General features: G+C 31.5%; 1 protein-coding gene across 1 annotated transcript in view; it reads left to right on the forward strand.

Annotated features, from left to right (window-relative positions):
- LOC143229823 (cyclin-dependent kinase-like 4) overlaps window positions 1-21,607 on the forward strand; it is a 33,355-nt gene extending 11,748 nt beyond the window's left edge. Inside the window, exons 7-10 of the mRNA XM_076462630.1 lie at window positions 475-557; window positions 2,899-2,958; window positions 17,374-17,508; window positions 17,950-21,607. Coding sequence (XP_076318745.1) covers window positions 475-557; window positions 2,899-2,958; window positions 17,374-17,508; window positions 17,950-18,063 — 392 coding nt within the window. The 3' untranslated portion in view covers window positions 18,064-21,607. The remainder of the gene's footprint in view (window positions 1-474; window positions 558-2,898; window positions 2,959-17,373; window positions 17,509-17,949) is intronic.
- Window positions 21,608-23,967: the final 2,360 nt, after the last annotated feature.

Genomic DNA, 23,967 nt, shown 5'->3' on the forward strand with positions numbered 1-23,967 from the left:
TTCAACCTTGGACAGATACCCGTAGATCAAATACTAACCCATGACATTTGCCCTGCAAACAACAAAAATATATCTCTTTTAAAATTTCAGCATTATAATTCATAAGTCATTATAGTAACTTGAAGCATTCATACAATATACATCATTGGAAGAAAGCTGTTTTTTAGTGATAATAGTTCATTAACTCTAGATAATATCAAAGTTATAAAAATAATATCAGTTGTTTGAATTTATATCCAGTACATATTCATAAGATTAGTTTACCAAAAGCTCTCTTGTAGATAATCCTGATATCTAAAGACAAGTTTCTTATCCCTAAGTATCTTTGCTTCATAACCAAAATGTAGTGTATAACATGGATCTGTTGCTTTTAGGTAAAGTTTATCAAAATATAATCTCTGTTGTAGGGTTGTAATGAACAAATATTGAGTATAAGTTTGACTAATATTTAAGCTTTTATTTTTTGTTATACAGGAGACTTAATTCCAAGACACATGCAAATTTTTAGGTCTAATAATTTTTTTGCTGGGGTCAATATACCAGAGCCAGAAGTCAGGGTAAGTGTAAATCTATAGTAAAATATTTTCATGACAGTTTTAGCAAATGTAATAAAATTAATATATGTACGTACAAATGCTTAGACACTTCCCGATTATATTTCTCCAATTAATTCATAAATTGTCGTAGCAAATTGTCATCTAGAATGGCAAAGACTACATCTGCACTTGAGTTCAAGATAAGTGTTGATGAATATAAGAGGGATTAGAGATGGTTTTAGTGATCAGTTTCTGTTTGTTGAAGGAAGTTGGGATCCAGGACATCCCTGATAGGCCAAAAGGTGCCTTAATGTTCCAAAATGTATTAAAATTTTGATCAGAGCAGATTACATTATTTGCTTGTTACAGAATGCAGAGAAAAGTCAAGTCTTATTTATTGTTGACTTTGATCAAATACACTTGGCTAATGCAACCTATCAAAGCTTGCCTCATCTGTATGCTGTTATCCAAAGAGCTGAAGTAGTTATATTTTTTTAGTTTGATTAAAAGAAGTTAATATTAGAACTACTTATATAATTATTTTTATTCATCAATATACATATATCATTTTAATTAATATTAACTTTAGATCACAGCAAGCTACCTACTTAAGTTAGAAATAAAGTTTGACTTGGATAATGAGTGTAGGTTAATAAGTATACTTTTCTGATGTTTAAGAGAGAGTTATAATTACTTATTGCTACTAACCTATTAATTTATTCATAAATAAGTAACCATATGATGAATATTTTGTAAAGATTTAGTAATGATTAAAAATATTTTATTTTTTGTATGTATGTATGTATAACACTGAGAGATTAAATTTATCTTCTCTAACAAAAAAGTATTTTTTGTAAACTTTTCAATTAATTTTCGAGGTGTACATTTTTGTACCAGTACATCAATCCTGTGTAGCAGTGAAATAATTCAGTGTAGGACTTTGTACACTGTATTGCCATATTTGTTAAAGTATTAACTATTACATTAAAAATGATTTATTTTAAAATAAAGATACATCATGTCTTGCACAGCAAAAATTTAAAAAGCTATAACAGCTCATAGAATGTGTAACTTCATAAAACATACTTGAATTTTTGCTGTTTGTCTAACTGTTCATCAGATTGTTCAAAGATAATTATTTTTAGGATTGTGTATTGAAATCATTTGGAAGGCTAGAAAGTGTGGTTAAGAAAGTTAAATAATTTTTCCAAAATTTGCAATTAAACCTCTGAGTACAAAGCTTGTTCATATTATGAGTGGAAAAAAAAAAAGATGTGTACATTTGAAAAACATGTTACTGACTGGGGATGATTGAACATGTTTGAAAGAGATAAAGATTATTTTATTTCTTTGGAAAGAAAATGATTCTTTCTGTTCTCAAGGTTTTACTTTATATATCTTTTTTCTCAAAAGTCTGTTTTCTACCATGTACCTTTCATACATCATAAAGTAATATTTGTTGCTACAACAAGTGTTAAATTCCTATTGAAGCACTCCAATTATGAGATATAAAACTTTTTGGGTGATTTTTATTCTTACACTTACAACTGCCTCAGTTGTATTTGTGTTATTTGATCTGGGTAATCGACTACATAAATTCTTCAAAATCAAATTCTAAATAATAGTTTCAGTAACACTGCCATTATTATCTTCTAAAATTCACATTTTCCTCTCATCTGTTACATGGATGTGGCACCATTTTTCCTCAATTTTTGGATCATACATCAAAACTAAAGTGTTTAGTGTATCATTCAAGAATTACATCTTGTTAATATAATGTTACATCAACCTGCCAATAAACTGTTCAATATCGCTATCTCCCTCTCATATGTAACATGTTAAAAATCCAGTTTAGGAGTATTACTGTACAGCTGTATACAGTTGCATATAGAGTATTGAGAAAATTGCAAAAACTAGGCATTTGAAATTAATGCTTTCAAATAACATGGGTATTCTCAGTTCTCAAACATAAAATTTGGTTTTATATTTTTCAAGAATTATTTTACTTTTCTCACATTTGAGATCGTTAATGTGTTTGGTAAATGGTTAAGCACAATGGATTATCTCTGCTCTGCTCATCACAAGTATTGAAACCCAGTTTTTAGAGTTGTCCAAAGACATACTGCTGTGCAACTGGAGGTGGTGTGTGTTAAGTATAAACCTTTTGTTTATTGTACTTTATTTAAGTTGTTGCTGTACAAAATGTCTGTGAACAAATATGAATGTATCTGATAAGCTATAGTAACAAAGTTCATAGCAACACTATGTATAATGCTGAGTTTCTAAAATACAGTATAGTACTTACTGGTATAAGATCAGTAATAAACATTGTTATTAATGTAATATTCTTTATTTTTTACAGGATAGCTTGGACCACAAACTCCCAAAATTTATTGATGACAGTGGGTTAGAATTTTTAAAGGTATGAATTACAATACATTTTGACTGTGAGTAAACACCTTTACTTTTCAGAAGTAATTGTGAAGAGGATACAAGATTCTGTTCAGAAATATAAAAGACAAGAAGGTGCTAGTTTAGAAAATTAGCTACAGAGTACTTGAGAAAGCTTCAGGGTTTATTTTATCATCCCTATAATAATTAAATGTACATTATCAACATTTTATATTTAAATGTCAGGTATAATATCGAACTTTATTAACTGTCTCTACCTTACACCCCCATTCTGTCTTTGATTTCCACCAACATAAAATGAATAGTTATTTGAAAAAAGTAAAACGTGGTGTGGGCAAAAAGACATTATTTAATAGCAAGAGGATTAATTTAATATACATGGTTAATTTAAAAAATAAGTTTAATTAGACACATCAATCATTTGAACTGTAAAATAAAAGTAATTAGTACAAAAATACTATACACACACACACACACACACACACACACACACTACATGGCCAAAAGTATGTGGACACCCCTTCTAATTAGTAGGTTCGACTATTTCAGCCACACCCATTGCTAACAGGTGCATAAAATCAAGCTTGCAGCTATGTAATTTCCATAGACAAACATTGGAAGTAGAATGGGTCGTACTGAAGAGCTCATTGACTTTTAGTATGCTAGATCTGCTCCGGTCAACTGTTAGTGCTGTTATTGTGAAATGGAAACACCTAGGAGCAACAACAGCTCAGCCACAAAGTGATAGACCACACAAGCTCGTAGAATGGGACCACCAAGTGCTGAAATACGTAGCTTGTAAAAATTGTCTGTCTAAAGTTGCAACATTTGCTACCGAGTTCCAAACTGCCTCTGGAAGCAATGTCAGCATAAGAACTGTTCCTCAGGAGCTTCATGAAATGGGTTCCATGACCAAGCAGCTGCATACAAGCCTAAGATCACTGTGCACAATGCCAAGCATCAGCTAGAGTGGGGTAAAGCACACTGCCATTGGACTCTGGAGCAGTGGAAACACATTCTCTGAAGTGAGGAATCACACTTCACTGTCTGGCAGTCTGATGGATGAGTCTGGGTTTGGCTGATGCCAGGAGAACATCACCTTCCTGAATGCATAGTGCAAACTGTAAAGTTTTGTGGAGGAGGAATTATGGTATGGGGCTGTTTTTCATGATTTGAGCTAGACTCTTTAGTTCCAGTGAAGGAAAATCTTAATGTACAGCATACAATGGCATTCTAGAGAATTGTGTGCTTCCAACTTTGTGGCAACAGTTTGGGGAAAGTCCTTTTTTTGTTTCAGCATGACAATGCTCCCGTGCACAAAGTGAGATCTATAAGTTATGGTTTGCCAAGGTTGGTGTGGAAGAACTTGACTGGCCTGCACAGAACCCTGACCTCAACCCCATTGAACACCTTTGAAATTAATTGGAATACCGATTGTGAGCCAGACCTTCTTGCCCAACCTCACTTATGCTCTTGTGGCTAAATAGGAGCGAATCCTCACAGCCATGTTCCAAAATCTAATGAAGAGCCTTCCAAGAAGAATGGAGGCTGTTATAGCAGCAAATGGGGGGACCAACTCTATATTAATGCCCACTGTTTTGGAATGAGATGTTCAACAAACACATATGGGTGTGATGGTTTGGTGTCCACATACTTTTGATTATGTAGTGTATATATTATATAATATAGTATATCCTGGTAAATCTGGATTTATGTAAGAGCAATGGTATAAGTCCACTCAAGAACAGGGTATTCTGTCAGGATACTTACTACAAAGAAATGCTAAATGTTACTATGTCTTAACATTTAGATTTAAATCCTTTATTTTAATTCACAATGAGTTACAAACACAACTTCCACTAATTCTTTATTTTGTTTATTATAAGAGAGTTAAAAGCAGACAATCATAAAATATCCATTCACAAAATAAAGTAATTCATAATATATATGCTAAATAATCTTTGTATCATGACAGAGGTTAGTGTTATAGGTGATTTTTTGATGAGACATGTGTGTATGATAGCCTGTGAGGTAAATATGGAGAAAATAATTAAATTATGCTTCCCAGGAGTACAGGTGGAGGATATAATTGACAAAGCAAGAAATGTATTTAAGGGATTCTTTGTTGTGCACATCAGGGCTAATGACATTGAAAAAGTATCAGAGGAGCTAATTGATAAGTACAGGGGTTTGATAAAGGCATTTAAAGAAAAAGGCCACAACTTTATTGTGTCAGAGATACTGCCAAGAATTAATTAATTAATTATGAGAATGAAATTATAAGTTATTTACAAGTGCTAGATGCTATGCTGAGGTTAATATTTAAGGATAAACGGATTGGCTGGTTGGATTTGTGAAACTAGTTTAAAGGGTTAAGAGAGCTTCTTGGAATGGATGATTTACATTTAAATAGGATAGGGACTGGCTTGTTTTCAAGGGATATTAACTCAGCTATAAGGAAAGTTTTTCAACTAGGACTAGATAGTAGAGAGTACCAGGATAAACTAAATGCAGAAAAAATAAAATTGAGAGAGAAATGTTTAGTATTGGAACAAAATATAATGGATGTTATAGGTTACTTAATATGGATAGAGTAGTAAAGAGAGGGGAGGAGTGGTTTTACATGTATGAGTTACATCTTGTTGAAGTTGAGGGTATCAAAGATTATAGCAAGGAGATTGAATCTCCTTGTATGTATGAGTTACATCTTGTTGAAGTTGAGGGTATCAAAGATTATAGCAAGGAGATTGAATCCATTTGGGCTTCTATTAACAATTATAAAGGGAAAAGGCTTTTTAATAGAAATTTGTAACAGAACACCAGATGATTTTGATGAAATTAGTGAGAAACGTTATAGTAAGATTAAGACTTCATCTGTCAATGAGTTCATAATTGTGTGGGGATTTTAATTTCAGGCATATGTATTGGGGATTGCTAGAGTCAAACTGTAAGGAAGAAAGGTTTTGGAAATAGCAAGATGGTTTACTTCACCAATTTGTCGAGGAACCTATTATAAACAAAGCAATTAGGTTTATTCTTGACTTCAAATGTATAAATGATTGAGAGTGGAAACTGGGGAACATCTTGGTGCAAGTAATCATTGCTATATTAGGTTTTATGTTTTGCTACATATGAAGATCAGGAATAACATTTTGGTTACAAATTTCAAAAAAAATTTGAACGGATTCAACAATAATTATTTCTTGTGAATTGGGCAGCTGAATTATTTGAAGACTGTAGAAATGTGGAAAATGTTTAAGGATAACTCTGAATATTCAAGATAAACATGCTCTTTATACAAAGGAAATGGTAGCTATAAGTAGAAATCCAGGTTGACTTGCAAAAAGTTTAGGAAATAAAGAAAAGCATAATAAATTTAAGATTTATGATACGATGAGAGATTTGGAAGATTACATAAGATCAAAAAAGTTGGTGAAACAGGAAATCAAGACATCAGGTAAGATGTATGGAAAAAACATAAAAATTAACAGTAAGGATTTCTTTAAATATATTAAAAGTAAACAAAAGAGTCAGACCTTTGAGAGATGATAAAGAAAAGGCCATGCTTGATTATTAAAAGTTGGCTGGGTTATTAAATTTTGTTTTATGCAGTTTTTGTACTCAAAGATTTAACCAATGTTTCTCATCTTGAATGGTTTATAAATGAAAACAAGATTGAACAACATGATCACATTAATTCTGAGCTTATTAAGAAAAAATTGGGAAATTGAAAAAATGAAAGCTCCTGGGACAGATAATAGTTTGTAAAGGATTTTCGAGGAGGTTAATGATTGGATATGTGAATCACTACTATTTTTGTAAGTCCTTGAATAGTGGGCAGGTTCCAGAGTAATGGAAGTTAACTAGTGTTACTCCATTTTTCAAGGAAGGTGATAAAAATTTTCCAAGTAATTATAGGCTTATTAGTCTTACATCAACTGTGGGAAAAGTTTTTGAAAGTTATTTAACCATGTTTAGACATCTATTGGATGGTCATCATCATGGTTTTATTAAGGAAAATTTTTGCCTTACAAATCTTTTAACATTCAAAGAAAAGGTTACTGCTTATGTAGATGAAGTTAGGGGTATGTGTAGATTTTAAGAATGTATTTGACAAGGTGCTACATGAAAGGCTTGTAAAGAAACATATCTCTAGGTGTCGGGGAGAAGTTAACTAATTAAATATAATAGTGACTTGATTGTAGAAAGAGGGTTGTTGTAAATGGAGTTCAGTCAAACTGGATTAATGTTATAAGTTTTGCACCTCAGCACTCAGGACCATTGTTCTTTTTGATTTACATTAATGGCATAGATGGATGAATGATAAATAAATTACTTAAATGTGCTAATGATATCAAGGTATTGGGTTTGGATGACTGTGAGGAGAATTTTGCTGCTTTACAAAAGGATTTTGTGAGTTGAATGAATAAACGGTAGATGGGTTTTAATTGTAATAACTACAAAATAAAGCATATAGTTATCATAATTTGGATAATAAGTATAATTTAGATTAGAATACACTAAACAGTATTATGGGGGTAAAAAAAGGATCTTGGTATAGTGATTGATCAGTCTCTGTTTGGATAAACAGTGTGCTGTTAGCATTGGTAGGACAAATATGATTTTAGGTCGTATCTAGAGAAATATTGAATACGAGACTAAAAGGGTCATAATTTCACTCTACAGGTTTCTGGTTAGGCCACATTTGGAGTACTATGTTCAGTCTTGGGCTCCTTACCTTAGGAAGGATATTGAATTGCTGAAAAGGGTTCAGAAGATTACTACTAGAATGGTACCTGGGGTGAAAAGGTTGTTTGAGGAGACATTAATACCACTGAAATTGTTTTCGCTTGAAAAAAGAATAGTTAAAGCATATCTGATTGAAGGGTTTAACATTGTAAAGGGAATTAATAGCATTGGTACATTATCGTTTTTCATACTTAATGGTGAGTATTGTAGGCTTAGAGAGTGAAAATTTAAATTTTGGAGGGTAGGAATTATTTTCACCTTTGAAAACTTCATTTTTCTAATAGAGTGCGAGGGTTGCAGGTTTAAATCCTCATCACACCAAACACACTTGCCATTTCAGCCATGGGGGCATTATAATGTGATGGTCAATCCCACTATTCATTGGTAAAAGAGTAGCACAAGAGTTGGCAATGGGTGGTGATGACTAACTGCTTTCCCTCTAGTCTTACACTGCTAAATTAGGGATGAATAGCACAGATAGCCCTCGTGTAACTTTGTGCGAAATTCAAAAACAAACAAAATAACATGGTAATTGGTCATTGAAATGTATTTCAAGACAGCTGGTATGGGTATTAAAACGTTTATTAAAATAAAGTAGAGAACAAAATTTTTAATTTCTTAGGTTCTCTACTTTATTTAAATAAAAGTTTTAATACCCATATCAGCTGTTTTGAGATACATTTTGACTTCAAGTGGGTTTCTTGTCATCACGAATGGTCATTGAAATGGGTTACCTCCAGATGTAGTGGATTAAATTTAAGTTAGTTTATTGAAAGATTTGAGAAATATATGAAGGGTAAGGGCTGGATTTGATGTGTGTGTTGTTTTTTAATAGTTTTGGTTTAGTTTATCATTTAGTAGATGAGATAGTCTAGGGACACTATTGTCTCTTGTTTTCCCCAAAACATTGTTTTGTTAAAGGCTTTTGGTCTTGTTGATCTTACAATCAACAAATTATCCCAACTTCAGGTTACTAAGTGATAATTGTTCAGTATAGTGTACACATTTCATCTTACAATATTACCTTATAGATCAGAAAGCAAGGGTTGCAACATCCGTTCAATTGATTTTCATATTCTTAGCTGTATTATCTAGTTGTTCAAACAGTTGATGTAATAACTGTAGCATTGTTAGCTTCAGCTATCCTAGCCTTAATGGTATTGAAGTTGAAATAATGCATTGTGCTGGTTACATTATACTGTGAAAATTACTTGGTAATTTAGAAAGCAAGGACTGCCTCTTTTTTTCAGTTAGTGATCCTTCAGCCAGTGACTGTCCTAGTGATTTATTAAGCCATTTCAATTGGAAGATTGGTGGCAGCAGTTATGTAGACTGTTGGAGCTGTGTCTTGCCTATAGATTTCAGTGCTTCTTCACTTTTACTCATTTTGAAGAACCAGGTACATCCTTTTATCTTCATGGCTGGAATGGGATAAAACATTTTTTGTGTTTGTCTGACTTTATTACCAATTTTTATTGACTCTTGGTCAAGTCAGCTCACCAGAGTTTTATTGTTGGTTATGTTTGACGAATACTACACACTTTTGTACATTGCCTAAACTGCTGTAATTCATACAATAGTGGGTCACTTTGTTGGAGGACAAAATGAGACCCATTTTTACCAGAGCTGAGTGGCTTTTGTACTACTGGCACATGTCAAAGTTGCATCATGTTTTCACTTTGTTAAATTTAATTCCTCGAATTTTTATCATAGCAGTTCTTTGGTCACATGTTGGCCATTTTTATCTTTTGATGTGCAGATGTGCATCACCTAAGATAAACCTTAACACTCTTTATGTTTTTTTGAACACTGTTGGATATCCGCTCTTGTTGGATATCCATACACTACATCTACAAGGAGCATTTTAGGTGAGCAACCTATTATTATCCCTTTTATTAACCAAGAACTCTTAATCTTTCTTTTTTTGTACTCCAACAGACATTTAACAAGGTCCACCCAGTTCTAAGGAGTTAGGCTGACTCCCACATTTTTTAGTACAAGTTGTTCACTGTATTCTCCTAAATTGGTAGCCAGGCCAAACTTGGGTCCTATAGTTTCCTAGAGCTGTAGCAGCACCACCATTCACTGACTGTTATTGGCTTTCTCTAACTTGTTTCACTATTAGTATAAACCAATAACTTTGTCTGCCTTGCTGCTTAGCAAGATATGAGCAGTTCAATAAAAAATAACCCAATATTCAATATGCTAACTAGATATTTTACTTCTTCCTTTCACGTGATAGCAACCTGGTGGAGGCACTAATAGCTTAGGTTGTAGCATATTAACCATCAAAAGACTGGAAGAGCTCTGCCCACTGACTGGATACAAATGTGATTGCATCACAATGCCAGGATGTGCAGGTAGCTTGTTGCACGACACAAATAGGTCAGTGTATTTGAGTAGAAGTAACTACAACTGTGCTAAAAACTTCTTTGTGTCTTGCAACCAGTTTGAAGTTAACATTATGTAGCACTTTGCAACAGCAACTGCTTCAGTAAGGATGAGAAGATCTTTCACATTCAGGTGATGCTGCATTATTTCATTGGGTAGCTCTTCTAAAAGCTTGTCAATGAGGATTCCTCATAATTAGCAGAGCCATTGTATGGTAAACATTGCCACATAAATGGTGTATATAAATTGTGTAAGTGGTCAAATATTATGTGGTACCTCTTTTTCAAGCCTTGAACCTAGCCTAACAGATTGCTCTGTTTCCACTGTTTAAAACTTCCAGTGCAAATCAGTAATGATTATTTGACAATCATGCAGTTGCTCCCTCAAATGCTGAAAGTATTCAAGTGCTGGATCAGCTAAACTCAGAAGTAGTTATGGTGCAGTCTGGCTTGGAGTACGTCCATTTTGGTTTTTAGAAAATCCTCCATTGTTGCACCATTAAGAATCTGTGGAGTGATTTGCCTTGCTACATTTCTGAGAAATATGATCATAGCAAGACCTTTCACAACTTTCTGGTTATCATCTGACTGAAGTGTCTTCAACATCATGGGCACAGCATTAACATATTCTTAGGGACTATGGCACTATAATGAGTGGTAGCCCCCACCTCTAAGGGCCTACAATTAGCTGTACACAACATCAGGCTCTTTTATGGCCCATGCTCTCTTAACAACATACTTTCCAACTCAGAAAGGTTCACCACTGCTACATTTGGAACTTGTCATTTCATCCTCAGTACTGTTATTTGGTTACTATGACTGGCATAAATCTGGAAATAATATATACAGACTGCCCCACTTAGTCTAAGACTGGACAAACACTACATCATTGTAATGATTTTCAGTTGTTCATGTTTCTCTGCACAAAGGCTGATCCTCATGGAAAAAGCAGACATCTATCCTGGGTACCCAAGCTATCAATGGCTCTTCTTCCTGAGTCATTAGCTGTAACAGGTTTGAAGTCATGAATTTCCATAGAATCAACAAAAGTCTTAACACCCAGGAGAGGACTTTCCTTGATCCACTAATTATTTCAAATAACTGTCTCCCTTCAGTTACTAACTCTTCAATTTTATCACAAGCCCTTCTATTTATGGAAAATGACATTTCATCTAGCTGTAATCTTAAGATACCACATGAACTACCATTGATGGTAATTGCTGTTGACATCCTTTCACAGTATGCAGTATTGCCACAGTTATTTCCATGTGCAGAACAGATATCATTTCTCTAAGAATAATAAAGAAACAAAATCAGCTTAATGGCTTTATCTACCACAGGTGAAGAATAAATACTATAATGTTACAAGAATATAGAAATTCCTAGTATGTTCATATTCCATAGATATGATATAGGAAAAAAAAACATTATAGAACATCCAAAATGATGTTCAACTCTCAAAGTTTATTTTATTTATGGCACAATTATTATATTTCTAAACTACTCAACTCTTCAAACTCTGTGTTATAAAACATTGTACTTCAGTTCATTGTTTTTGGTCTGGTTAATCAAATTGCAATGCTCATTTATGAATTGTGTCTAATCCCAGGTCTGACTCCAGTTATTGTAGATAAGTCATCACACACAACAGTAAACTTCATACATGCCTGAGGTTCCATACTTATCTCTATAGAACAAAGATGATTCTTTTGATAGATTTCTCACTATGTATTGGATATTTTCCCATAGTAATTTCACAAACATTTCTTAAATTTGTCTGAGAGCAAAGTCACATTGGGTTTTTTCCTGTATCCATCATGGGAAACTAAATCTGGGTTTTAGCATTGCAAGTCTGTAAAGTTACCACTGATCCACTGGAGAACTTTATTAAGTAAGTGAGTTTCTAAACTTACCTTGCTTATTAAACTTTATAAACATTTTGGCATGGTTGTTAGAAAGTTTCATGCACTTTGTGCTACATAAGAACTTTTGTCTGATGGACAATGCCAGATTTGACTCTCAAAAATTAAATGATACCAAAGAGAATTTCAGTTTTTAATAAATGGCAGACCCTGCCAAGAAGTAATACATACTAAAGGCAGAGATAACTATCTTTCAATTTACATAAACCATAATTATCATTTTAATATTTTGAAAGGAAAAAGGAGATTTCCTAAATTTTATCTTTCTAGCTTGTTTTTTGTAGAAAAAGTAGAACTAAAGCCAAGTGGAAATTTATATTACTTAATATTATGAGCCCAGAGGTTAAGGTTGCCGACTTGCAGTCTGGGGGTTGAGCATCTGTATTCACATTGCTAAACGTGCTTGCCCTTCCAGCTGTTGAGATATTATTATGTAATGGTCAAACCATAATTCTTTAGCAAAAGAGTAGCTAGAAAGTAGCTATATTAGAGGTAGTAAGCACAGATGGACTTCAAGTAATTTGTGCAAATGCAAAACACAATTTTATGTTATTGGTACTTCCTTATCAAAGTATGATACATATGTACTCAACTACATAGGTCAAAACTAATTAGCAAATGACAAAGCTAATTTTATTTATATAGTGACTGGGGTAGAACTACTGAATCTCATTATCATGAAACAAAAATTACAATGAGTAGAATACTGTGATTCATCCAGTGTTATAAGTATTTTTGGTTGTAATAATATATAATATGGTATAATAGTATGTCTTACCATAAAGATGATCCTTTACATATATATGTGTGTGTGTATGTGTATGCGTGTGTTTAGCATCCATCGTCCAGAGTTGACTGGCCTGATTACTATTGTATGATAACTGGAACCTGTTTAACAGTATACTTGGACTTTTTCTAAAACGGAAAATAAAAGTGCCCTGAAAAAGGCCACCTTTTTACATTTTTATACATTTTTAGCTTTCAATTTAATCACTTAAGTGAGTCAGTTATACCTTTCACAAAGCAGAGTATGCAATTAGTGTTTAATAAGATGATTAGGGATTTATAACAAAAGAACAAAGGAAAGGGAATATTACCTAACATTATTGTTCATACAATTTTTGCTTCATTAATGCTATAGTATCAATATGGTATTAAAGAGGCATATTTATCTTTATTAGTACTATTACGGTTTCCCTGAAGAGGTACTGGGTTAAACAGAGCTAGATTCATGTAACCCTAACACTCGTATGGGGCTTGATATATCGAGGATCTTTATAAAACTGACTGTTTTATTTATTAATACGTGTCTTTATAGATGCTTTTGTATTGCACTGAATTTACAACTGCAGGGCAACATAGTTTCATTGTAGTTGGTATTGAAGGTAGTGTTAATTACCAACATGCTAACTTTTGATGTATGAATTTGTACAGGTTTGTTTATAATCAAATTATAATCCTAAGTGAAGGCACCACTTCATTTAACTGCCATATATAGTTATTTAATATACAGTAGATATTAAATTAAAATAAAGCTTAATTCATTTAATTTGAGGTAACTTATATGCCACCTACTTCTGTAGTGGTAAATATGAAGAATCTAGATGGGTCTATCCTTCAAGGATAATCCTACATTTGTGTATATTAGTAATATGTGGACCAACATTACAAAGTAAACTCTGCAGAAACGTTGTTTCCCTAGAATGACTTTACCAGTTTAACTCAAACAGACCAATTTGTGCTTTAGCTCAAATAATCCTTAACCTATAGCCTGTGTGTGTGTGTGTGTTTTTTAACATGTTGGTTCCCAAGACTGATCTCACCAACAGCATTTGGGAATCAACTCCTAAACTACATTTCATACAGCACATTTTGGTTTTCAGATATTCTGTACAAATTATGAATTCTGTACCAGTTGGCATTCTGATATTACTACAAAAACTACACTTTATTTACATCTAAGTTTCAATGTTTATTTACCATAAAGAGTTGTTTATATTCATATCCATAAGTTGTACAAAGCAAACTGCACTTAATCTACACTCATTTTACTTTGAAGATTTAGTTAAAATACAAATGTTGCTTTATATTAACATCCTCAAAGTGTATCACATCAACTGTACTTTATGCACAGTTCTTTTTTGAACTTAACTCATAAACTGCTAGGTGCATATTTGCTGGATTCCATATTGACTAACAAACTATATTTCACAAATGTTTATTAAGCCTTGTAACAAACAAAGGATTCATTTCACATATATATCAGTTTCAAGTTCTTTTGTGATGCAGTTATTTATAGTTCCTGTAAAATGAAAGTAATTGTCAAACAATCCAACAGAAGCTGACAAAATAACCCATGGATTTTATTTTATGTGAGATGAAAACTTCTTCATTTGAACTTTTGAATCTGATACCGATGATGATAGTAGTTACTGCCCTTTGCTCATATAAATATATAAATCCTCTATAGGATCCCAAAGTCACTCTCTAGCTGCTTTATGAGAACTCGTTTTTTATCACAATTTTAGAAGTGATCATGGAAGATCTGTTAAAATGCACATGAAGAATGGCACATGAGCCCCAAACTATTCCCCAATGAAGCCTAATTTATTTCATTACAGAATTGTAAGCATTATTTTACAGTTAAATAATGGCATACCTGTGTTGGCATCATACTAGTTTCTTTTCATTCAGTTAAATTTTTTATCTCAATTTTTTACTTAACAACAATTTGGAAGTAGATATTGATTGTTGTAACCTATTGTTTCCACAGTGATGTACTTGTTATTTCATTATTTTTATTCCCAGGGTCCATATCAGTGTACATTGATAGAGTTTTTTAGAATGAATTCACTGATATATGACTTATAGGGTCAAATCTATCTTCAGTGGAATATACAATAAATGAAGCAATTATAGCATTTTAGTTATTTTGTCACATTTTTCACTCCTTTATTTCTAAGTACATATACAGTTTGATCACGAAAATATTAAAATATGTTTAAGGTTTTTCTTGTTAATCCTGTGTTTTCATTCTTTCCTTTTCACCTTCTTCCACTTACAGCCATGGAAGATAAATTATATTTGGCTGAGGCAATTGGTATTTGAAATCCTTAAATGTTGTCACTTAACAGCATACGAAATATGACTCTGGACTAAGCACAGACATTGTGTTTCTCTTATTTTTAAAATTAACTTGTTTAGACTTAAAACTACAACCAAATTTCTCAGTAGCCTAGCAAAGAAGCGTGAAAAGACAATAAAATTTAGAATTCTGATATAGGAGTTGTAGTTTAGAGATCTCCTCACAAGAGAGAAAACAAATTAAGAACTGATTTAGAACTAACTGAATTGAATGAAAAAATTAAGGGAAGGAACTTTTCAAAAGCTCAGATAAGATTCCCTTAGCAATCCTCAACCCAATTATATAAAATTAAAAGTTTTGGCCATTATTCGTATATATTTCTCATTGGTTTTGAGTTGAAATCTCTCAAATTGTTTTCTTTGAAAAAAGAAGAGTTAGGCAAGATCTGATTGAAGTGTTTAAGATTGTAAAGGGAATTGATATTGTTGATATGTCATCTTTCTTCATATTTAACTGTGAGACTAGTGGACACAAAATTTGGCAGTGTAAGAGTCATCTTCAGCTAAGACAGTTTCATTTTTCTAACAGGGTGGTTGGTCTTTGGAATGAGTTTCCTTCAGATGTTGTAGAGGCAGTAAGTTTAAGAAAAACAAGTATATGAATTATAGGAGCTGGCTTTAAATTTTTTTTTCTAGTTTAGAAGATGGAAGAGCTGAGATGAACCAATAGGTCCCATGTTGCTCCAAAATGTTATATTATTTCATCCAGCAAGGTGCATTTTTGACAATTCTTACTGTCTTTTTCATTTTATCCTGTGTCTTGATCGTTAATCTTTGAAACTAAATTAATTTTTCATTCTAGAAATCAACATAAAGAATTGTGTCACAGTCGTACATTGCTAGTCATTAAACACACAACTAAAACTGTTTTTTTAAGACAGATTCTCCTTGTTTTAAGGACTCTTTAAGTGCTTTAAACTCCACTTTGCTATCAGTCTCTTAGTCTGAAGTATTTTCATAGTTTATTAATTAAGCAATAGTGACCAAGTGTGAGATCACTGACTATTAAATATTTTGCTTCATCATACTAATTTCTCTGACCAGTGATTCTAATTGGTATCTTTAAGACAAAATTACACGAATAATTTTAGTGTTAATTTGCTTTTTCAATTATACATACATTTCTAATTTTCATATTTTTTTCATACTTATATTTTGTCCCCAGGAAAGATTCATGAAAAGTTTTTTCTGACTTAAGTTGTATTAGCAACCAGCATGATGATCTTTGTACTTATTTTATTTCTCCTTTGAGAACTTAATTTAAAATTACTTTTTTTTTACCTGTAAGTCATTGCCATTATACCTCAAAGGATTTCTTTTTTACATTGCCTACAAGTTACTCAATTTTATGCCATTTAAAAGTTACATGTTTGTTGTTTCAATAGATTAAAATACATTTTAAATTTTATAATCTTAGTATACTCTTACCATGAAAGTATAATTGTAACGTTAGCCAGCCACATGTTAGACTTCTGATGAGCTATTATACATGAAGTTATAAAAAATAAAGAAGGTAACGTCAGTCGTATTAAACTGTATCACATGATGGATAATTTGTTGTATGTTTCTTCATCTACAACATCAACTTTGATTTCTTCTGAATAAACAATAACTTAGAGAAAATCACATCGGAAAGAAGTGTATTCCCTACCCTCGAAGCAGTTACTTCTACCTTTACTATATGTGCATATATTATTTATAAACATGTTGCTCTTTATGTGACAAACATTGAGGTTAAATAATTTCTTAAAGTATGACCCGTTTTTCTGTGCATCAATGAATTAATTTTATTTTAAGAATTAATTTTCCATATGATGCTCGTATACTTCAAGTGTACGTTTAACCTGATCACTTTACTGTTACTCTTAATTCATAGGAAAAACCTATTCAATATAGTACAAAAACATATAAACTCACAATAGATAGCAAATACCACACCACCAACCTCTCTTCCATGCCTAAAGCTGTATCGGCTTCCACTGGATGACAGTTTCTATTATTTATGTAGGTGGGCTAATGAGAACTGACATTGCTCGAAACTGCAGTTCTCAGCTGGCCATGGTTTAAGGTTTTCCAACTAATGTAGGTATCAAAGTTAGATCTTTCTGATATAGTATTTTATTGAAGCTGTAAAATAAAGTTTGGTTTGCAGTTACAAGTGTTTAATGCATGTTAGGTATTTCTAATCACTACTGAAGTTCCATATTTGTCTTTATGTAGAAATGTCTTGACAAAGACCCCCAAAAGAGGTATACCTGTGAAGGACTACTGAAACATCCTTACTTGAGCGAGGTTAAGATCTCAGATTTTGAGACAGAAGGCAGTCATATAAGACTGAAGAGAGAAAAGTCCAAAGTACTAGTGTTTTTATGTATTGTTGAACTAAAACATCTTTTCTAATTTAAAGATATGAGAAATAAATGTTTAAATTCTATATTTTTGTACGTACATTTTATAACTTTCCATGGGAAATGCATATATAGTTTTAAAGGAATTCATACAAGTTAATTTAAAGTTTCATTTAGTGGGTTTATTATATTTTTAGTAACCAGTCATGTTAGTTTTATTTAAATAAGTAGTTGGAGGGTTTTACTAGTTTGGGTAGAATTCATCTGAAGTTTCAAGTGAGCATATTTTTGAAAAGGTCTTGGTTTTTGTATTGTTAATCCTCAAGAGCAATAAATCAGAAATTCAATATAAATTTCTATCGCCATAAAAGTACAGAATATCAACATATTTAAGTACTAATGAAATATAACAGGATTACTTTAAAAGTTTAACATGTTTCTTTTGCAGAATTCCCAGCATCAAACACTGTTACCACAGCTTCCTGGAGCCAGCACTCCAGAATATAAAGGAGGTAACAGCTATTCAAACAGTCACAGGTTTTACCATTTGCCAAATATCTGATGATTTAGTGAAAGGGTCAGTCATCAACAGGACGTTTATCTTGGTTTGGTTCAACAAATTATATAGTGGTATAAGAGGTTGTTGGGAGATTATCTGTTTATACCTGGCTACTTGTAATGTGCAGTTGGATCTTTATTTTAGAGCATATAATGCTGTAACTATAGCTTTGAGCAATAAATATTAGTTGTTGATGGCTAAAAATTAGAAAATCAATTAAATTAATTAAACATTTTAATGTTTTCAATTGTAGATGTTTCAGGAAACTGATAACTTTCTGATAATGTCACAAAAAACCTGCTATAAGGGGAACATTTTGTAAAATGAAGAATGAAGCTTTCTTACAACTGAATTTTCAGTAGTTAGCACATTCATATGTTGATTAACTCCTAAACACTATAGTGTATATAGATATTTTACTTAAATTGTACTTCAGTTTATAACTTTAAAATTAAATCTTGTATTTATTAAAGTTATAATTTCAAGTATTTAAAGACCTTTTCCTCATTTGTTTATTGTGTAAAAATGAAAATTTAGAAGCAAAGCACATATTTTCTAAAACTATTTAAAGTATGTGAAAACATACATCAAGTAGTTATAAAACTTGTCTTATTTCAAAACATACAATACTGATATTTGTATTCGGGAGAGTATTTTTTTGTTTTTGGAAAATATTTTATTGTTATAGTGGGCATTATTATTAATGTTTGATGATATCATATGACAGAAAATTAATATTTCTGACTAAATAACTTTCTTAAGTAATTGTATTATCATTATTTATATTTATCACTTTATAATTAGCTGTAAAAGTGTATATATGTACTTCTTGAATGGGACAGTTATCATTCAGTATTTCAAAAAAACAACCATGAATATATATATACATATTTAATTCTTTTATTTAAAAACTTGCTATGTAATATTTTTTACTATTCTTATGGCATGGTTAAGGTATTATTCCAAGTAAGGCTAATGTTTATGTAAAAATCAAATGTTCGTTGTTTGGTAAGGCATTTCATCCTTTCTCTTTTTTATGTGTGAAGTCTTTTTTTTATTTTTATAAACAGTGCATTGGAAATATATAAATATTGTAACTTTGTACATATATAATTAACATTCTACTAGAATTATTCAATAACTGTATAGTCTGATCTTATACTTACTTTGTTAGTAGTTTGCAGAGGACAATTATCATTATAACTTCAGAAAATATATTTTTTCATGTTTCATATCGTTAATATTATTACACATTTCCTGTGTGTGTTGTGTTTAATGCCATAAATAAATAAGGTTTTAAACAGTATGTAAAGTCGACCTAGAGGTAGTTCAACTGTCTTATTTTCTGTTGAAAGAAGCTAAGAAAATTTAATAGGGCAAAACACTTCACTGCTGAGAAAATTCTGTACAAAATTTGACCAAAAATGTTAGTTACTCATTTAAAAGTCACATTATTTTGTTGGTTTTTACAAACAGAAATTTTAATCAATATTAATATATATGATATATATTAATTGATTGCTTTTTAATATGCGTAAAGTAAATTTTGTAGAAAACACAGAGTGGCTGTTATAGATGCATATTAAATTTCCTCAAATTTACCCCACAATTACTAAAGTTTTTGTTTTTTGTTTGTGTACTTTTATGGTAAGAAAGTTTATGATGGGCAAATTATAATCCTTAAATTAGATTTCTTGTAAGTCAGCTATATACAATCATTATGTGAAGTCTTAAATACAAAGAATTGAATATTCAGCTTTCAAGAAAGATTACAAAAAAATTTTTTTAATACATATATTTTGACCACATATTACAGTATCAGGAAAACAGTTTCATTTTAGATTATTACAAAATAAATAATAATACGTTAAGTGTGATGTATATCACGCATGGGTGAAACCAGTTTTGTTTTTATTCTTTAAACTGTTATTTCCTTCATTTTTTAATGACACTCTTGCAAAGTTGTTTTTAGATTACTTAACTTCCTTCTTTTACAATCTTAAATTTTGTCTGATGTCACAGAGTGTCAGTTAAATTAAAAATGAGACTTTGTGCTAGTCATTTTATAACATTCATATCACCAATTTCTTTTCACCAAAATGCCTCTTACTGAAGCCAGTGCCAATTGAACATCATCACTTACATATACTGTATAACAAATTAAGATCTTGGGATAAATGGCTCTTTTTTGTGTAATGACAATAATATTTACAGTATTTTCTTTTCCTCCAGAAAAAAAACAAAACAAAACAAAACATACTCCTGCTGTCGTATTCCCACCACATTTCACTGTTGTTTGTTTATACACAATTACCGATCCTGCTGTCGTATTCCCACCACATTTCACTGTTGTTTGTTTGTACACACTTACCGATCCTGCTGTCGTATTCCCACCACATTTCACTGTTGTTTGTTTGTACACACTTACCGATCCTGCTGTCATATTCCCACCACATTTCACTGTTGTTTGTTTGTACACACTTACCGATCCTGCTGTCATATTCCCACCACATTTCACTGTTGTTTGTTTGTACACACTTACCGATCCTGCTGTCATATTCCCACCACATTTCACTGTTGTTTGTTTGTACACACTTACCGATCCTGCTGTCGTATTCCCACCACATTTCACTGTTGTTTGTTTGTACACACTTACCGATCCTGCTGTCGTATTCCCACCACATTTCACTGTTGTTTGTTTGTACACACTTACCGAAACTTCTCATTGTTACACTTCTGAAACTCTTAGAATAAAAAAATTTCAGGCTTTGTTTTTAAAATCCATAGGATGTTGTCGTGTGTGTTATTATAATTTTTGTGATATTTTGAAATCATCAAACAGTTTACCAACTCCATGTGTAAAATAAATATTAGGCATTTTATGTGTAACTTTCACCTGTAGAACAGTTGCTTACAAACACATTTAGGGACATTATGAATAAATCTCATTTTTAAACCTTCTGAATAACATTGTCTTCTTGAATGTTTCTAATTGCAGCAAACGGTTGTAATGTACTCATTGAAACACTAATGTTTCAACAATATACATTTGAGCTTTCCTTTCATAATGTTATGTGATAACTCGTATCCCTTTCTAAATGTTTAACTTATTTATTTTGGCACACATTTGGTAATTTTAAAACCTTTTAACATAAAGTAATAATTAAACTAGTAATTAATTCAATTAAAAGAAAGTGTTGGCACTTTAGAACAGGTATAAAGATAAATTTGTCAATATGAAAATGTATCAATAGGTCAAGTTCCCTCAATCAACAATTAATTGTGCCAGTTGATTGACTTACATTTACACTGTGAAAATATTTACCAAATAAATAAGTTGTTTTAGTGTCTACATAACAATATGTGGATATAACAAGGAAGAATATACGAGAACACTATTCACTATTTTATTAAAAGCAGTTTCTATTATTGCAGGATTTGGTAGAATTTTTTTTTCTTATGGACTAAGCATTATGAGTAGTTTGGTCAGTATTTAATATATACCCATATCTTTACAAGAATATTAAATTTCCCACAAATTGTGCTTTTTTAGCAATTTGAATATATTGTTTTTATTGAATTTCAGTTACTCAACATGTACTGTATCTTATATTATACTGTTGCATTTAATTGAGAATTGGTTGTTTTTGTTTTAAAGTCTAATTCATATAAAGAAATAGTTGATGAAATTTAAAAAAAATTCTTATATTAATTCATTTTGGTTTATATGTGGGAGTAAACTGAATGAAAAATTGTCAGTTTTAATAGATAAGCACAGATATTCAGAGAAAAAAAAATCTTTTCTTTTTTGAGAACGTTCTTTTTAATTTTTATAAAATAATAAAAGCATTCACATAGTAAGGAGTTTCTGGTTAATTTAATAAACTACAAAGTAAAACACCTTTTTTTTTTGTCATAAAATGACTGGCTGTTCAGCTGCACTTATTAAATGACACTTTATCTTGGTGGTATAAAAGATAGTTTTAGGCAGAATCATAGTTTTCTTGCAATTGAATCTTGCAAGCTTCTGTAAATACTGGACCAAAATATTATAGTGTGTGTAGAGTTAAAGATTTTGTCTCATGTAATCTTATCATGGAAGCCAAAACACTGAGCTGATTTGAAAGTTTAGTCTTCATTCAAATGCAACAAAATGTCCTTCAAGACACAACAGTGATGGAAATATGAATTTATTTCAACAATTGAAAACAAAAGCTCCAATTGAAATAGTAAATTTACATCTATAGGTTTGAATAAAACCCCTGGCTGAAGATATTTTCTGTGTAAATTAAGTAAATACAACTATATAAATCATGGAAGTATTCCCCTGGGGAATCAAAACTGGATATTTCTTTGAAGCAATACTACATAAGAGATAACATTTTAAGTCATCATGATTGATGCATGTCTCAAAATGTGATGGGAGTTGTTTATGATAAAGTAATTATTTATCTTAGTAGCAATGGCTGTTCAAGTAAAACTCTACTGACACTGTTAAATTTCACTTACTTGTGACAGTTGAAACATTTTGAGTAGCCAGAACATGCAACATTTTCACACAACATGGTTGTTTTTAAACCAAACTGTTATTACAATAAAGTTAAACCAACCTGCAGAATATGATGCCTTTGTTTTAACTTGTCTCTCAAAACACTGAAAGCACAAAGCAGATTGTTGGTAAACATAACTTGTTTCAATCAATGTAAATTTATTAACCTGGCATTTAAAGTGAAATTATTTTAACTTCCAGAAGATATTGAAAATTCAAATTCTCTGCTGAAAAAAACCCAACAATTCTTATTTCTATATTGAAAATATTTGGTTTTTGGAAACTCAGTGCTTCATTTTTTTTTTATCAAAGCTTTGCCTTATTGTTTTTGATGTATGGTTAGTCTTTATGAATGCTTATATTCACGAAATTGAGCAATGCTTTGAATTTTCAAACAAATTTAAATTAGCAACAAATTAAAATAAGTGGATATTATGGTATCAACTTATAAAAGTAAGTGATTACTGTGGATGTATTGATATGACAAGAGAAAAGTAAAGGAATGTTTATCAGTTCAGCTTTTCTTTACAAGCTAAATTAAATAAAGTAAAAAAAAACTTTATGATAAATCTCAAAGTCAAGTTTAAATCAAATGAATCCATGTGTTATACGCTAAGCAAAATAAACTACAACGACCTCAAAAGTCAGAGTCTATAGTAATCCAAGGTTCAAGTAAAACGAGTTTACTAAAAGGAAAAAAAAAACCTACAAAACATTAGGTTGAAATTCCTTAAACTACTCAAAGTTAAATCAGCCACAAAAAGTCAATTTAATGGGACTAGCCTAGTTTTGTATACAGATATACAAAGCGGGATGACTCTATTTTACATAGACACTATCTTCGTGCTTTGCCAGAATATACTTCATTGACAAAAATGACGATCATCAATCTTACAGTGTTACAAGTTATCTTACCTGTAAGAAAATGTAGCTAACTGCCAATTAGTGGATTATGCATGCTGAAGAAAGGGAGAGGTAAGTGGCTTCCATGAGAAATTATCTACATTGAAATTGAACTGTTCGTTTGTTATTGAGACTAAAGCTGTACATGTGCTGTGTCCACCATGAGCTTAATATTAAAATCAAATTTTTAGCGTTATAAGCATTCGGACTTATCGCTGATTCTCCAGAGGAGTGATATTATACTTAAAGACAATCCAGAAATTTAAATAATAATGTCCATATGAATTAAAAAGAACAAACAAATGGTACAGTGTGTACTACAAATATCACGTTAATGATTGCTATTGAAATATTTCTGTCTTGTGCGACAGTATTTACTAATCAAAACATTATAGCTTGAAACCTCTTAGCGTGTGACATTGATTTGCTTATGTTGTGAAGCTTTGTAGAAAATT

This window comes from Tachypleus tridentatus, chromosome 10 (assembly GCF_004210375.1).
Source record: "Tachypleus tridentatus isolate NWPU-2018 chromosome 10, ASM421037v1, whole genome shotgun sequence".
Lineage (NCBI taxonomy): Eukaryota > Metazoa > Arthropoda > Merostomata > Xiphosura > Limulidae > Tachypleus > Tachypleus tridentatus.